We start from the raw sequence: 13,136 nt of genomic DNA on the forward strand, positions 1-13,136 counted from the left end.
AGCCATACAGGTCACACTGAGGGTGGCCGTATAAACAACTTTAACACTGTTACAAATATGCGCCACACTGTGAACCCACACCAAACAAGAATGACAAACACATTTCGGGAAAACATCCGCACCGTAACACAACATAAACACAACAGAACAAATACCCAGAAACCCTTATTTTGGAAAACCTTGTTATGTTGTTTAATGTATCCAGCGGGGCATCACAACAAAATTAGGAATAATAATGTGTTAATTCCATGACTGTATATATCGGTATCGCTTGATATCAGAATCGGTAATTAAGAGTTGGAATATCGGATATCGGCAAAAAAGCCATTATCATACATCTCTAGTTCTAATCTTTTTACGGCTGTTAGTAGAGGCAACACGGACATCAGCGTGGACCAACGTTAGCTTTTTTTCCAACTTACATGTAAGCAAATAAGCCACAGCGTCAATTCCGGTCTTTCAGCAATCGCAAATTCTTCGGAATCAAAATATATATTCATATATTACATATAGCCTATTATTTGCGCACTATTGACTAGTGATGCACCGAAAATTCGGTTGTCGAAAATCGACTTTGCTCGCCGAAACCGGATGTTGTGTTGAAGTATCCACTTCCACTGGCGGGCTGCGTCTTTCCTTCGTGCACACGAGTGACATAACTCGCCCGAAGCTTGATGAAAAAGTCACATAGTGGTCGCATTTAAGTCGCATTGCGTTTAGACTGAAGTCACATTTGAAAAGATCAGATTTCAATCGGATTCGGACTACCTCCTGATGTGGCCTGAATCTGATGCGAAAAGATCAGCTTTAAAGCACTTTGGAGCATTGGCCAAAAAAGATCTGATCTGTGTCAGTTGAGGGCAAAAAAATCTGATTTGGTGTGCAGTGTAAACGGTGCCATTGTGAGATTCCAGGAGTAGGACAGGAGGACACACATTTTAGCAACACTAGCATAGCTATGTGAGCTACAGTTCTAGCATTACACTCACATTTCAACAGCAACACCATTGGTAGGTTAGTCTACTCGCTGAAGAAAAACAAAACATTCAAACTTAAAGCTCCCACATCTGTAGCTGACTGACGATCGGCAGACCTCCGGGTTTTGTTCTAAGATGTGTAGCAAAGCCTACTTTTCATCAATCAGCGCACCTCTGTTGGTTGCAGCCAAGTAGGACACGGCACATCCACACAATGTCAATCGTTAAATGATGTCATGTCTTCCTTGTGGTCTTTGCTCAAATTGTTGCATAGATTTTGCTGTAAAAACATAATCTTCCAAGACTTTTTTGGATTTAAGTTTGTTCTTTTCTCCTAACTCTACAAACTAGAGCTCCATCTAGTGGTGCGCCAAAGAATCACTTGATTAAAGTTTTATGTTACTATATTCAACACAGTGTTACTGTTCAAACTGAGTGTAATGTTACAGTGGCCAAAAATGTTAAAAATACTTGTTAAATAAAACCTCTGCCCTGTTTTTAATGAATACTTGGGTACCTACGGTAGCTATCACGTCCATCACTTAACGGCGTACGTGTGCAACATAAACAACGATAACAGTTCTTATTGTTACGCGACGGAGAAGCCGACAAAGGAGACACCACATTAGTAAATTATGAACAATATTTTTGAATTTTTTCATAAAACTACTGTTGTGTTCTTACAACTTCTCGAGTGAAAACAGACTCCACCTAGCTTCAGCCCAGTTTGTTTACTATAGAGCACAGCCATATTAAACAGAGTGCCATTTATATAACACAGCACAAAGCTGCTTCACAGGCAGTATATGGTATTACGCCGCAAGGAAAAATAGGTCCATACACTACAACTACTGTAGTTGTTTGTGGTAAATGTCTATTGTAATGAATTTCAAGCAGGTAGACAAATGTGACAATAATAAAAAGAGGGATGTGTTGTTTTGGGGGAGAGGAGGATCATTGTGAAGTCATTAAAAGGCTGGTTTGTCTGCTGTGTGACTCACACAACAACAACAACACGACTCATCAGTTGGAGGAACAATCAAGCTAGATAAAGAGCTTCACATTTGGAAACAATATTGTTTATTTTATTTAATATTAGAGATAGGCTCCAGCAGCACCCCCCGCGCGACCCCGAAAGGGACAAGCGGTAGAAAATGGATGGATGGATGGATTAATATTAGGGATGGGTACCGAATTTGTTATGTTTACAGGCCCTGACTGAATTCCGTCGATACTTCCACCGGGTAATAGGGGTGTAACGGTACACCAAAATTTCGGTTCGGTACGTACCTCGGCTTGGATGTCACGGTTCGGTTCATTTTCGGCACAGTAAGAAAACAACAAAATATAAATTTTTGGGTTATTTATTTACCAAATTTGTAAACAATGGCTTTATCCTTTTAACATTGGGAACACTATAATAATTCTGCCCACGTTAATCAACATTAAACTGCCTCAAGTTGTTGCTCAGATTAAATAAAATGACAAAACTCTTCTACATATAAAAAGTGCAACATTAAACAGTTTCAAGTCAACTCAGCATTTGGGAAGCTTGTAGTAGATTTTTATTATGAAAATGTTAGATTTTTATCAACATGTGATAGCAGGGACCCTGCCATTCAAAACTAGGCTGCTGCATTACTAATGATTAATTTAACTATAGCTGAAAAAAATGGTACAATAGCAATAGGAGAGACTATTCATCCCTGAACACCATGGAGTTCATGTAGGCTTAATGATGCATTTACATTATTATATCAACTATCAGAGACAGAAACTCTTCATTTAACATAATGTCCTGCTTCAACACAGAAAAAGGTAAAGTGAAATAACAGACAGACAGGGCTTTGCTGTCCATAACACACACACACACACACACACACACACACCGCAAAATGAGCCAACGTTACGCTAAAAGCGAATTAGCCTTCACCTCAAGTCAGGACTGCGAGCGAGCAGAGCTGCCGTTTAGGTTTCTAGAATGTCAACGGGCTCATAGTGATGTTACTAGTAGTTGACTGGGAGGTGTTTATTATAATTTGGGGAGAGCCCGCTCCGTGATGCTTACCTGCTAAACGCAAAGCACTGACTACATGCACTCTGAATACGCACTGCTGATTGGCTGTTACCGCTCTGAATACGCACTGCTGATTAGCTGTTACCGCTCTGTTTGTAACCAATCAGATGGTTGTGTGGGTGGGACAATGCTGGGTGCTGTGTAGAGTCCTGACAGAAACAGAGGCAGAAGGAAGCGGAGGCGGCTACTTAATATGTTCGTGTGGAAACTCGTTCGGTACACCTCCGAACCGAATCGAAACCCCCGTACCGAAACGGTTCAATACAAATACACGTACCGTTACACCCCTACCGGGTATTGATTCACGTAAAATCAAACTCTGCCATATTTCGATAACTACGTTACATCCTGTTGCAGACTCGTCACGTCCGGTTGCAGACTAAATACTGGCTCATGCAAAAAAATCAGTCAAGCAGCACTCAGGGCGGACTCAGCCAAACCCTCTTTAAGTAATGTTGCAACTTTCAACTTGTAACTCGGCCTGTCGCCATCACGTCTCTACCTCATCGCTGCCACCACAGCCTGGGGGGGCAATAGACTACAGACTCTGATTATATTGAACACATATTTATTAAAAAAATAACCAATTAACAATATTGTGAAGACAGGTAGTCTTAATTTTAACAATCTTAAATTTGCTCACACACACAGCAAGAATGACCGGTGATTAGATGATCAGCCCCAGCTGGAGCAATCCAATCACCTGACAGCTGTGCTTCGAAGCCGATCCCCCACACACACCCCTCCGCAGCAGGTGCGCAAACCACGCCCTCCTCCACAAATATCTTATAATAAATAAAAATATTTAGCATTTCAAAATAACATCTGGTACAACAACACAAATATACCATAAAAACATACAGCAAAGTGTGCAAAAAAGGCGGGCTTAGTCACGTAAAGAAGCCTACAATCTTTGGTTGTGTTTTCCGCTCCATTTGCTGAATGGCGATATACGATATATATCTCTATATTTTTTTCGTAAAGTAAAAACGAAACACAAAACAATCCTAGTTACCTGAGATGCTAAGTACGTCATTATTATGACTTAGTAAGTCAATATTTTGACTTAGTAATTTACTAAGTCAAAATAATGACAAAATAATGACTTACTAAGTCAATCAATCAATCAATCAATCAATCAAAGTTTACTTGTGGGACAAAGGAGTTGTATAGTCTATTAGTCCTGCACTTGGGATGAAGCAGTCTAGCAATGAACAGGCTCCCCTGGCTACTGATAATGGTATGCAGAGGGTGACTGTCATTATCCATGATGCTCAGTAGTTTTTCCACAGTCCTCTTCTCTGCCACCATCACCAGTGAGTCCAGATGGACATCATTCAACTACAGTAGTTAGTAGTACATTATATTGTATTGTTTTTAATTTGATATGTAGTTTGCATGTACTCCCCGTGACTGCGTGGGTTCCCTCCTACCTCCAAAGACATGCACCTGGGGATAGGTTGATTGGCAACACTAAATTGTGAATTAGTGAAGTGAATTATATTTATATAGCGCTTTTCTCTAGTGACTCAAAGCGCTTTTACGTAGTGAAACCCAATATCTAAGTTACATTTAAACCAGTGTGGGTGGCACTGGGAGAAGGTGGGTAAAGTGTCTTTCCCAAGGACAAAAAGGCAGTGACTAGGATGGCGGAGGAGGGGATCGAACCTGGAACCCTCAAGTTGCTGGCACGGCCACCCTACCAACCGAGCTATACCTTGGCCCTAGTGTGTGAATGTGAGTGTGAATTTTGTCTGTCTGTCTGTGTTGGCCCTGCGATGAGGCGGCGACTTATCCAGGGTGTACCCCGAAATTCAAGTATTTCTTATATATATATATATATATATATATATATATATATATATATATATATATATATATATATATATATATATATATTATATATATAAAATAAATACTTGAATTTCAGTGTTCATTTATTTACACATATACACACACACATAACACTCTTCTACTCATTGTTGTATTTGAAAGTGCAATGCTTTGTAGCCAGTAGCACAGCCTAGGTATGGGCAGCATCTGTGGAATTTAATTTGCATGAAAGGAGTGAGTTTAGGGTTGAATTGTCCATCCTCGTTCTATTCTCTGTCACTATCTTTCTAACCATGCCGAACACCCTCTCTGATGATGCATTGCTGTGTGGCACGCACAAAAGTGCCTTCATCAAATGCACCAGAGTCTGGAATCTTCCATCTCTCCCTTGCATACCCCTTCCCCTTCAAGCTGTCGTGGATGAACTGAAATTCTTGTGTCCAATCATTTTGGAACCTGCAAGCGTAATTCTTCTTCCTACTCGTCGTCGCCATGACTGTCTCTTCTTCATTCTTCTGCTTCGTCTCTGTTATGTTTTTGGACATTACTACTTGCCGTAGTTTTGAAGCAATGCAAGATGGGAATCCGGATGTTGTGTGTCAGTGTATTAACGTGCCGGCTGGAATGCACACACGCTGAGCAATAGCTCCGTGCCTGCCTACTTTATGGGTTATAGATAAACCTATGGATAACGGACACATATATAATAGTACATAAAGTGTCATTCCAGGTCGTTACACTATGATTTACCAATCAAATGTGTGCTTATTCTAGTGTCATTTATTAGGAATTTTAATTTATAAATATTAATCATGAAATGCTGTTAGTATATTAAATAAATACTAATAAAAAAATGTTTTTTACAAACAGGAAGTTGCAGGAATGTACACATGATCCCCTGCTTACATCTCATTGTGCAACATGTGAATGTTTTAATGGAGGGGTGTCAAACTCAAATACAGAGTGGGCCAAAATTTAAAAGTGAACAAAGCCGCGGGCCAAGGTTGAACAAATGAACCTTTGAATAGGGACCCAAACAAGTGTTGCATTGACTATTGAACAAGCAAGGCTTATATAACTTTATAGTGACATGCAAAATCGAGTTTCAAATAATAATAATAAAAAAATATCAATGGCATATCAAATACAATTTAAATAAAAATGGAATGCCTCTTTTCTATTTGCAGCCTTCTGAGGTAAATATCAACAGTAACTTTTTCCACAGGCTAATAAATTAGAAAATAAAACAACAATTAATAAACCAATCATTCAGGACTTTAAACGGCTCAGTTTGCAACACACTGATCTAATCTGATGTGCCCAACCCAGATACCTGCCATCTTTTCTTGGATGCTAGTTCATTAATGTCGGGGCTCAGGCTTTGAGCTGAGGAATCTTTCATTATCGAACGAAGTTGTTCATCAGTCATTAAATCTCGTCCACCCGAACCACAGTCTTGGGGGCGTGCCTTAACTGCACTGCATTTATCGTCCTCCACGAGCTGACGTCACGTCTGCTTTTCATCCATTCCAACAACGTGCCGGCCCGATCACAAAAATCAGCACGCACACACACGTAAATGCAACGCATACTTGGCCAACAGCGATACAGGTTACACTGACAGTGCCCGTATAAATAACTTTAACATTGTTAGAAATATACACCACACTGCGAATCCACACCAAACAAGAATGACAAACACATTTCGGGAGAACATCCGCACAGTAACACAACATAAACACAACAGAACAAATACCCAGAATCCTTTGCAGCACTAACTCTTCCGGGCTGCAATATACAACCCCGACGCTGAATATAATCGGCGGGCCAGCTCTAGTGTTAATTTGATATCGCCACAATGGCCAAGCGAAATCACACGGCGGGCCAAATTTGAGTTTGACACCCATGTTTTAATGGGGACTAAATGCAATGTCTGAAAGGGGTACAAATGATTTCCAAAGCAGGACCTCCACCCAGACAAACAATATTAGTACACAGTTCATGGAAAACAACATTTTTTGTTATTGTCATTGTAAGTGGGCCTAAACACTTATATTAGAAAATAACCTCATGGAAATGACTGTCATTTGATTATAACATACTTGCCAACCCTCCCGAATTTTCCGGGAGACTCCCGAAATTCATCGCCTCTCTTGAAAACCTCCCGGGACACATATTCTCCCGAAAATCTCCCGATTTTCAGCCGGAGTTGGAGGCCACGCCCCCTCCAGCTCCATGCGACCGAGTGAGGACAGCCTTTTTTCAGGACGGGAGGACAACAGGATGACAAGAACTAAATCATCCAGCCTAGAGATAAATTGTATTATTATGTTTATCTTACCTAAAAATAAATATATTTATTAATAAAAAATTTAAAAAAACGAAATACATTTTTACTATATTTTGCTAAAAACATCAAAATTAATTTTATTTTATTTGTATTTTTTCTGACTCCTTATTTCATCCAGCCATAGAATTATACATTAAAATAAACATATTTGAAATAATTAATTTTAAATCATCATAATAATTCATTTAAAATGACCAAATTTAATTATTAAAATAATTGCTTGTTTATCAACAATTTTAGCATTTTATTCATTACATATCGAAGCTCTCAGAAGCCAAGTTATGTTATCCATCCATCCATTTTCTACCGCTTATTCCCTTTGGGGTCGCGGGGGGCGCTGGAGCCTATCTCAGCTATGTTATATTCCTTAATATTTATTTATGCAAGTTTGAAGTATCAATTATCTAAACACAGTTTTGTTTGCATATTTTCAGGATGTAGATATATATATATATATATATATATATATATATATATATATATATATATATATATATATATATATATATATGTATGAAATACTTGACTTGGTGAATTCTAGCTGCCAATATACTCCTCCCCTCTTAACTACGCCCCCAACCACGCCCCGCCCCACCCCTGACCACGCCCCCCACCTCCCGAAATCGGAGGTCTCAAGGTTGGTAAATATGGATTATAATAATAAGAGAATGTTGTCTATCTGTGTTGGCCCTGCGATGAGGTGGGACTTGTCCAGCTGAGCTCCAGCACCCCCCGCGACCCCGAAAGGGACAAGCGGTAGAAAATGGATGGACGGATGGAGATTGAACTTGTTATGTAGTCAGGTTTGGGACAGGTGTGCTGCTGGTGTAGCCACAATGTGCATGTCTGATATTGCACACATGGGCTCCACTGAATGCTCAGGGAGTTTTTGCCTTTGCTCACACACATGAAAAATTAGTGGGAACATTGGTTCAATCGATATGTTAGCAACAGTGTCAATTAAAAAGTGAATGTTCTAATATTTGTACAGACAAGACTGCGATTGCTTAAGTGTACCTAATGGTGTGTCTCTAACGACGTGGCAGGAGCCACCGCTGGTGTCAACAAGCGGCGTGTTCACTTAGGAGGGGCGGGTGGAACTTTTACACGAACCAAGTCCAGTAATGCCAGGGTCGGCAGGTTATGTCGTGGTCGCGTTGGCGGAGCATGACAAACACAACAAAGCCAGCATTTGGGTGGGGGGGTACATGTTTGGCTAAATGCTAATGCTAACCAGTAGGCTAGCAAGCTAGCTAGCAGACTGACCTCTTTGACTGGGGGGAATTTCTTCTTACACTCCATGGAGAGAGAGCGCAGGTCCGTCTGCATGTTCTCCAGCAATTTCTTCACCGCCTCGGGACTGCTGGTTGACATGTTGGCCCAAAAAGAAAGTGTCTTTCGACGGAGAAACTACAAAAAGAAAAAAAAAAGAAAACAGCCGCGGTTTTATTTGCGTCCCCGGGAGAAGAGCACCGAAACCCCGCCGTCCATCAACACCGTAGTCCCCGTCTTCTCCTCAGCTTGGAGCGCCGGTGCGCAACACAGCAGCGATGGCGCCGACATATGTCCGCTGTCCTCTCACAGGGCGGACATGGACTTGATGAAAAACATGACCTCCCTTTTGACTGTGTGTTACTTATGCGTGTTCATTCATCAAAGGCGGTTGTCAAAGTACGGCTAAGTGGGCAGCAACCAGCGGCCGTTAGCTTGGCTTCTTTTACCCACAATGCATCGGTGCTTCTTAGGTGACACGTCACACCCACTTCCGTCAACAGTGAGTGATTCGTCATGGAGAGCGATAGCGACCTCTGCCGGACGAATATCATAAACGTTAAAGCTTGTGAAGCTTTTATTGGCACACGAAACCACATGCTGACTGAATTAATAATCCATCCATCCATCCATCCATCTTCTTCCGCTTATCCGAGGTCGGGTTACGGGGGCAGCAGCCTAAGCAGGGAAGCCCAGACTTCCCTCTCCCCAGCCACTTCGTCCAGCTCTTCCTGTGGGACCCCGAGGCGTTCCCAGGCCAGCCGGGAGACATAGTCTTCCCAACGTGTCCTGGGTCTTCCCCGCGGCCTCCTACCGGTCGGACGTGCCCTAAACACCTCCCTAGGGAGGCGTTCGGGTGGCATCCTGACCAGATGCCCGAACCACCTCATCTGGCTCCTCTCGAATTAATAATCACACATTTTAATTTTTTAATACCTTGCATTATTGCGTTGTTTGTAGTGAAGTGAAGTGAAGTGAATTATATTTATTCTAAGCGCTTTACATAGTGAAACCCAATATCTAAGTTACATTTAAACCAGTGTGGGTGGCACTGGGAGCAGGTCGGTAAAGTGTCTTGCCCAAGGACTAGGATGGCGTAAGCGGGGTTCAAACCTGGAACCCTCAAGTTGCTGGCACGGCCACTCTACCAACCGGGCTATACAGCCATTTGTATTATTAAATGTTGGATAACACTAAATTCAGATTCAGATATAGGTCTTTATTGTCATTGCACAAGTACAACAAAACTTTGTTTTGAGCACAAACCCGTTCAAGATTAGACAAAACAAACAGTGTACAGGGTTACAGAACAGGAACGCTGATGGGTCACCATTTTAAGGCGCCCCATAAAAGATGGGAAAAAGGTAGAACGCTGGGGAAAAAGATGAGTAAAAAAATACAATCTAGACAGGGCTCCTAAGGGGGCCCAGTCTGGAGTGGGAAAAAAACTTCATGCAATGTACACATACACATGCTACATTTAATCACGACACACTCGCAACAGAGGGGCGGGGAGTTGGGGCCCTGGAAGGCGACCGCTGCCATGAAGCGCTGCCATCCGACCATCACTCCGAGAAAGAAGCGGTGGTGAAGGCGTGGGATGGGGGAGGTGGGGTGTGTGCATGTGTGCCCAATTGTCTTGGGTGTGATGATGTAATGTTTTTTATAGACTGGGGCCGATCTGCAAAAGTTTGACTCCAGGTGTCGTTGAAGAGGGCGGGAGGTCAAAAGCGTCCATTGTTGAGGTGTCCTCGGGGGTGTTTTTCAGAACAGCCTGTTCCTGTTGTTCACAGCATCAAGGCCATTCGAGGGAGTCAAATCGTAGATTAGGATGTTTGTTTTCCGCGAACAGACAAAAAACAATGACTTGTCTGTTCTATTTGTCCATGCTGGCTTCTCTCAAATTCAATTACATTTTCCTTTTCAGCAAGCTTCTCCATGATGTGATCCATCTTGCGATTCAGTTCAGAAATCGCCGCAGTCTGTGTTCCCACAGCCCTGCCCAAACCTTCCATTGCAATGAACAGCCTTTGGGCTCCTTGAGTGGCTGCCATCGTCTTACGGTCTTACTAAATGGTCCCTAGAGTGTGAATGTTGTATGTCTATCTGTGTTGGCCCTGTGATGAGGTGGCGACTTGTCCAGGGTGTACACCGCCTTCCGCCCGCATGCAGCTGAGATAGGCTCCAGCACCCCCCGCGACCCCAAAAGGGACAAGCGGTAGAAAATGGATGGATGGATGGCATTTAAACCAGTGTGGGTGGCACTGGTAAAGCGTCTTGCCCAAGGACTATAGGATGGCGTAAGCGGGGATCGAACCTGGAACCCTCAAGTTGCTGGCACGGCCACTCTACCAACCGGGCTATACCACCATTTGTATAATTAAATGTTGGACAACACTAAATGGTTCCTAGTGTGTGAATGTGAGTGTGAATGTTGTCTGTCTATCTGTGTTGGCCCTGCGATGAGGTTGCGACTTGTCCAGGGTGCACCCCGTCTTCCGCCCGAATGCAGCTGAGATAGGCTCCAGCACCCCCCGCGACCCCAAAAGGGACAAGCGGTAGAAAATGGATGGATGGATGGCATTTAAACCAGTGTGGGTGGCACTGAGAGCAAGTCGGTAAAGTGTCTTGCCCAAGGACTAGGATGGCGTAAGCAGGGATCGAACCTGGAACCGTCAAGTTGCTGGCACGGCCACTCTACCAACCGGGCTATACCGCCGTTTGTATTATTAAATGTTGGATAACACTAAATGGTCCCTAGAGTGTGAATGTTGTCTGTCTATCTGTATTGGCCTTGTGATGAGGTGGAGACTTGTCCAGGGTGTACGCCGCCTTCCGCCCGAATGCAGCTGAGATAGGCTCCAGCACCCCCCGCAACCCCAAAAGGGACAAGCGGTAGAAAATGGCATTTAAACCAGTGTGGGTGACACTGGTAAAGCGTCTTGCCCAAGGACTATAGGATGGCGTAAGCGGGGATCGAACCTGGAACCCTCAAGTTGCTGGCACGGCCACTTTACCAACCGGGCTATACCACCATTTGTATTATTAAATGTTGGACAACACTAAATGGTTCCTAGTGTGTGAATGTGAGTGTGATGTTGTCTGTCTATCTGTGTTGGCCCTGTGATGAGGTTGCGACTTGTCCTGGGTGCACCCCGCCTTCCGCCCGAATGCAGCTGAGATAGGCTCCAGCACCCCCCGCGACCCCCAAAAAGGGACAGGCAGTAGAAAATGGATGGATGGATATTTGGTGTTAACTACTGTAAATCAGCAGATACAGTACCCACTAATATGGTATCAGAATAGAATAGAATGCCTTTTATTGTCACTATACACAGGTACAATGGGATTAAAAGCGACTCCAGTATCAGTGCGACAGTCTGTAAATATGCAAAATTTAGGAATAAAATAAAATAAAAATAGTGCAAAAGGAGGTAAGGTGCACAGTCCAGTCCTGAGAACGAATGTTCTGAATGTGTTGTTTAAATATTAAATATTATACTATAGAGGGCAGCACGGTGTCATAGGGGTTAGTGCATGTGCCTCACAATACGAAGGTCCCGGGCTCGGGATCTTTCTGTGTGGAGTTTGCATGTTCTCCCCGTGACTGCGTGGGTTCCCTCCGGGTACTCCGGCTTCCTCCCACCTCCAAAGGGGATAGGTTGATTGGCAACACTAAATGGTCCCTAGTGTGTGAATGTGAGTGTGAATGTTGTCTGTCTATCTGTGTTGGCCCTGCGATGAGGTGGCGACTCGTCCAGGGTGTACAAGAGACAAGCGGTAGAAAATGGATGGATGGTGTCGGAGGCAGATATTTACATATATCCGAAATTAAGTGTTACTTCTTTTGATTTCATAATCATATTACAAAACAGCTAGTGTTTTTCTTCCAATTGTGGTCTTTTGGTTGTCTGCAAAACTGTGTGCTTAACCTTGAATGAGGAATGTTAGAAAGAGAGATAATGAACATTTGTTTTGGCTAGAGAGACATGACTGCCAGGGACTTAAGAGGGGAGAGGGTTTTTCGGGGGGGGCAGACCATCTTAGCGGGGCGATTGAATGTTCTATGCTGGACTGGTAATGATCATTGCTACACTATAATCTTACTCTTTAAAGAGTAATACTATGTATATATTATAACCCTTATCTCCTATGATCACACTGTTTTGTCAATTGTGGCCTTGGGAATGACTATGAAATACAAAAAATGTATGACCAAATATTTTTTCTACAAAATAGTTTGTATAGTAAAATATCGTGTGTGTATATTTTCACAAAATGGCAGTGTCATGTGCTATGATAGCTATATTGTGCTATAATATACAATGCTATTATTATGTTTTTCTGTGAGTTTAGGACGAGGGAACCATGTATGCTTGTGTAACATGAACAGAGGGGCACAGGACGAATGAGAACGTATTCATTTTTATTCAGAAATAACAGTTTTGCAAAATTTTTGGTTTTAAGTATTTCCTTTTTTTCTTTTTTTAAATCAACCTCTCCGTCATAAAAAAGAATGAGCAAAAAAGAAGTAGCAAAAAAACAACAACAGACGTCTGATTGTGATATTAGCAAAAACAGGAATGTTTTGGTTAGATCTTGAGATAGGCAGTAATACAGCATCAAT

The 13,136-nt window shown here is 42.5% G+C and overlaps 1 protein-coding gene across 4 annotated transcripts in view; it reads right to left on the reverse strand.

Moving 5' to 3' along the window:
- Positions 1 to 8,953, reverse strand: part of mon2 (MON2 homolog, regulator of endosome-to-Golgi trafficking) — a 90,565-nt gene extending 81,612 nt beyond the window's left edge. For all 4 annotated transcript variants that reach the window (XM_061924866.1, XM_061924865.1, XM_061924864.1 and 1 more), the window contains exon 1: positions 8,504 to 8,953. In XM_061924866.1, coding sequence (XP_061780850.1) covers positions 8,504 to 8,611 — 108 coding nt within the window. In that variant the 5' untranslated portion in view covers positions 8,612 to 8,953. The remainder of the gene's footprint in view (positions 1 to 8,503) is intronic.
- Positions 8,954 to 13,136: the final 4,183 nt, after the last annotated feature.

Source organism: Nerophis lumbriciformis, linkage group LG29, assembly GCF_033978685.3.
Source record: "Nerophis lumbriciformis linkage group LG29, RoL_Nlum_v2.1, whole genome shotgun sequence".
NCBI classification, from domain to species: domain Eukaryota; kingdom Metazoa; phylum Chordata; class Actinopteri; order Syngnathiformes; family Syngnathidae; genus Nerophis; species Nerophis lumbriciformis.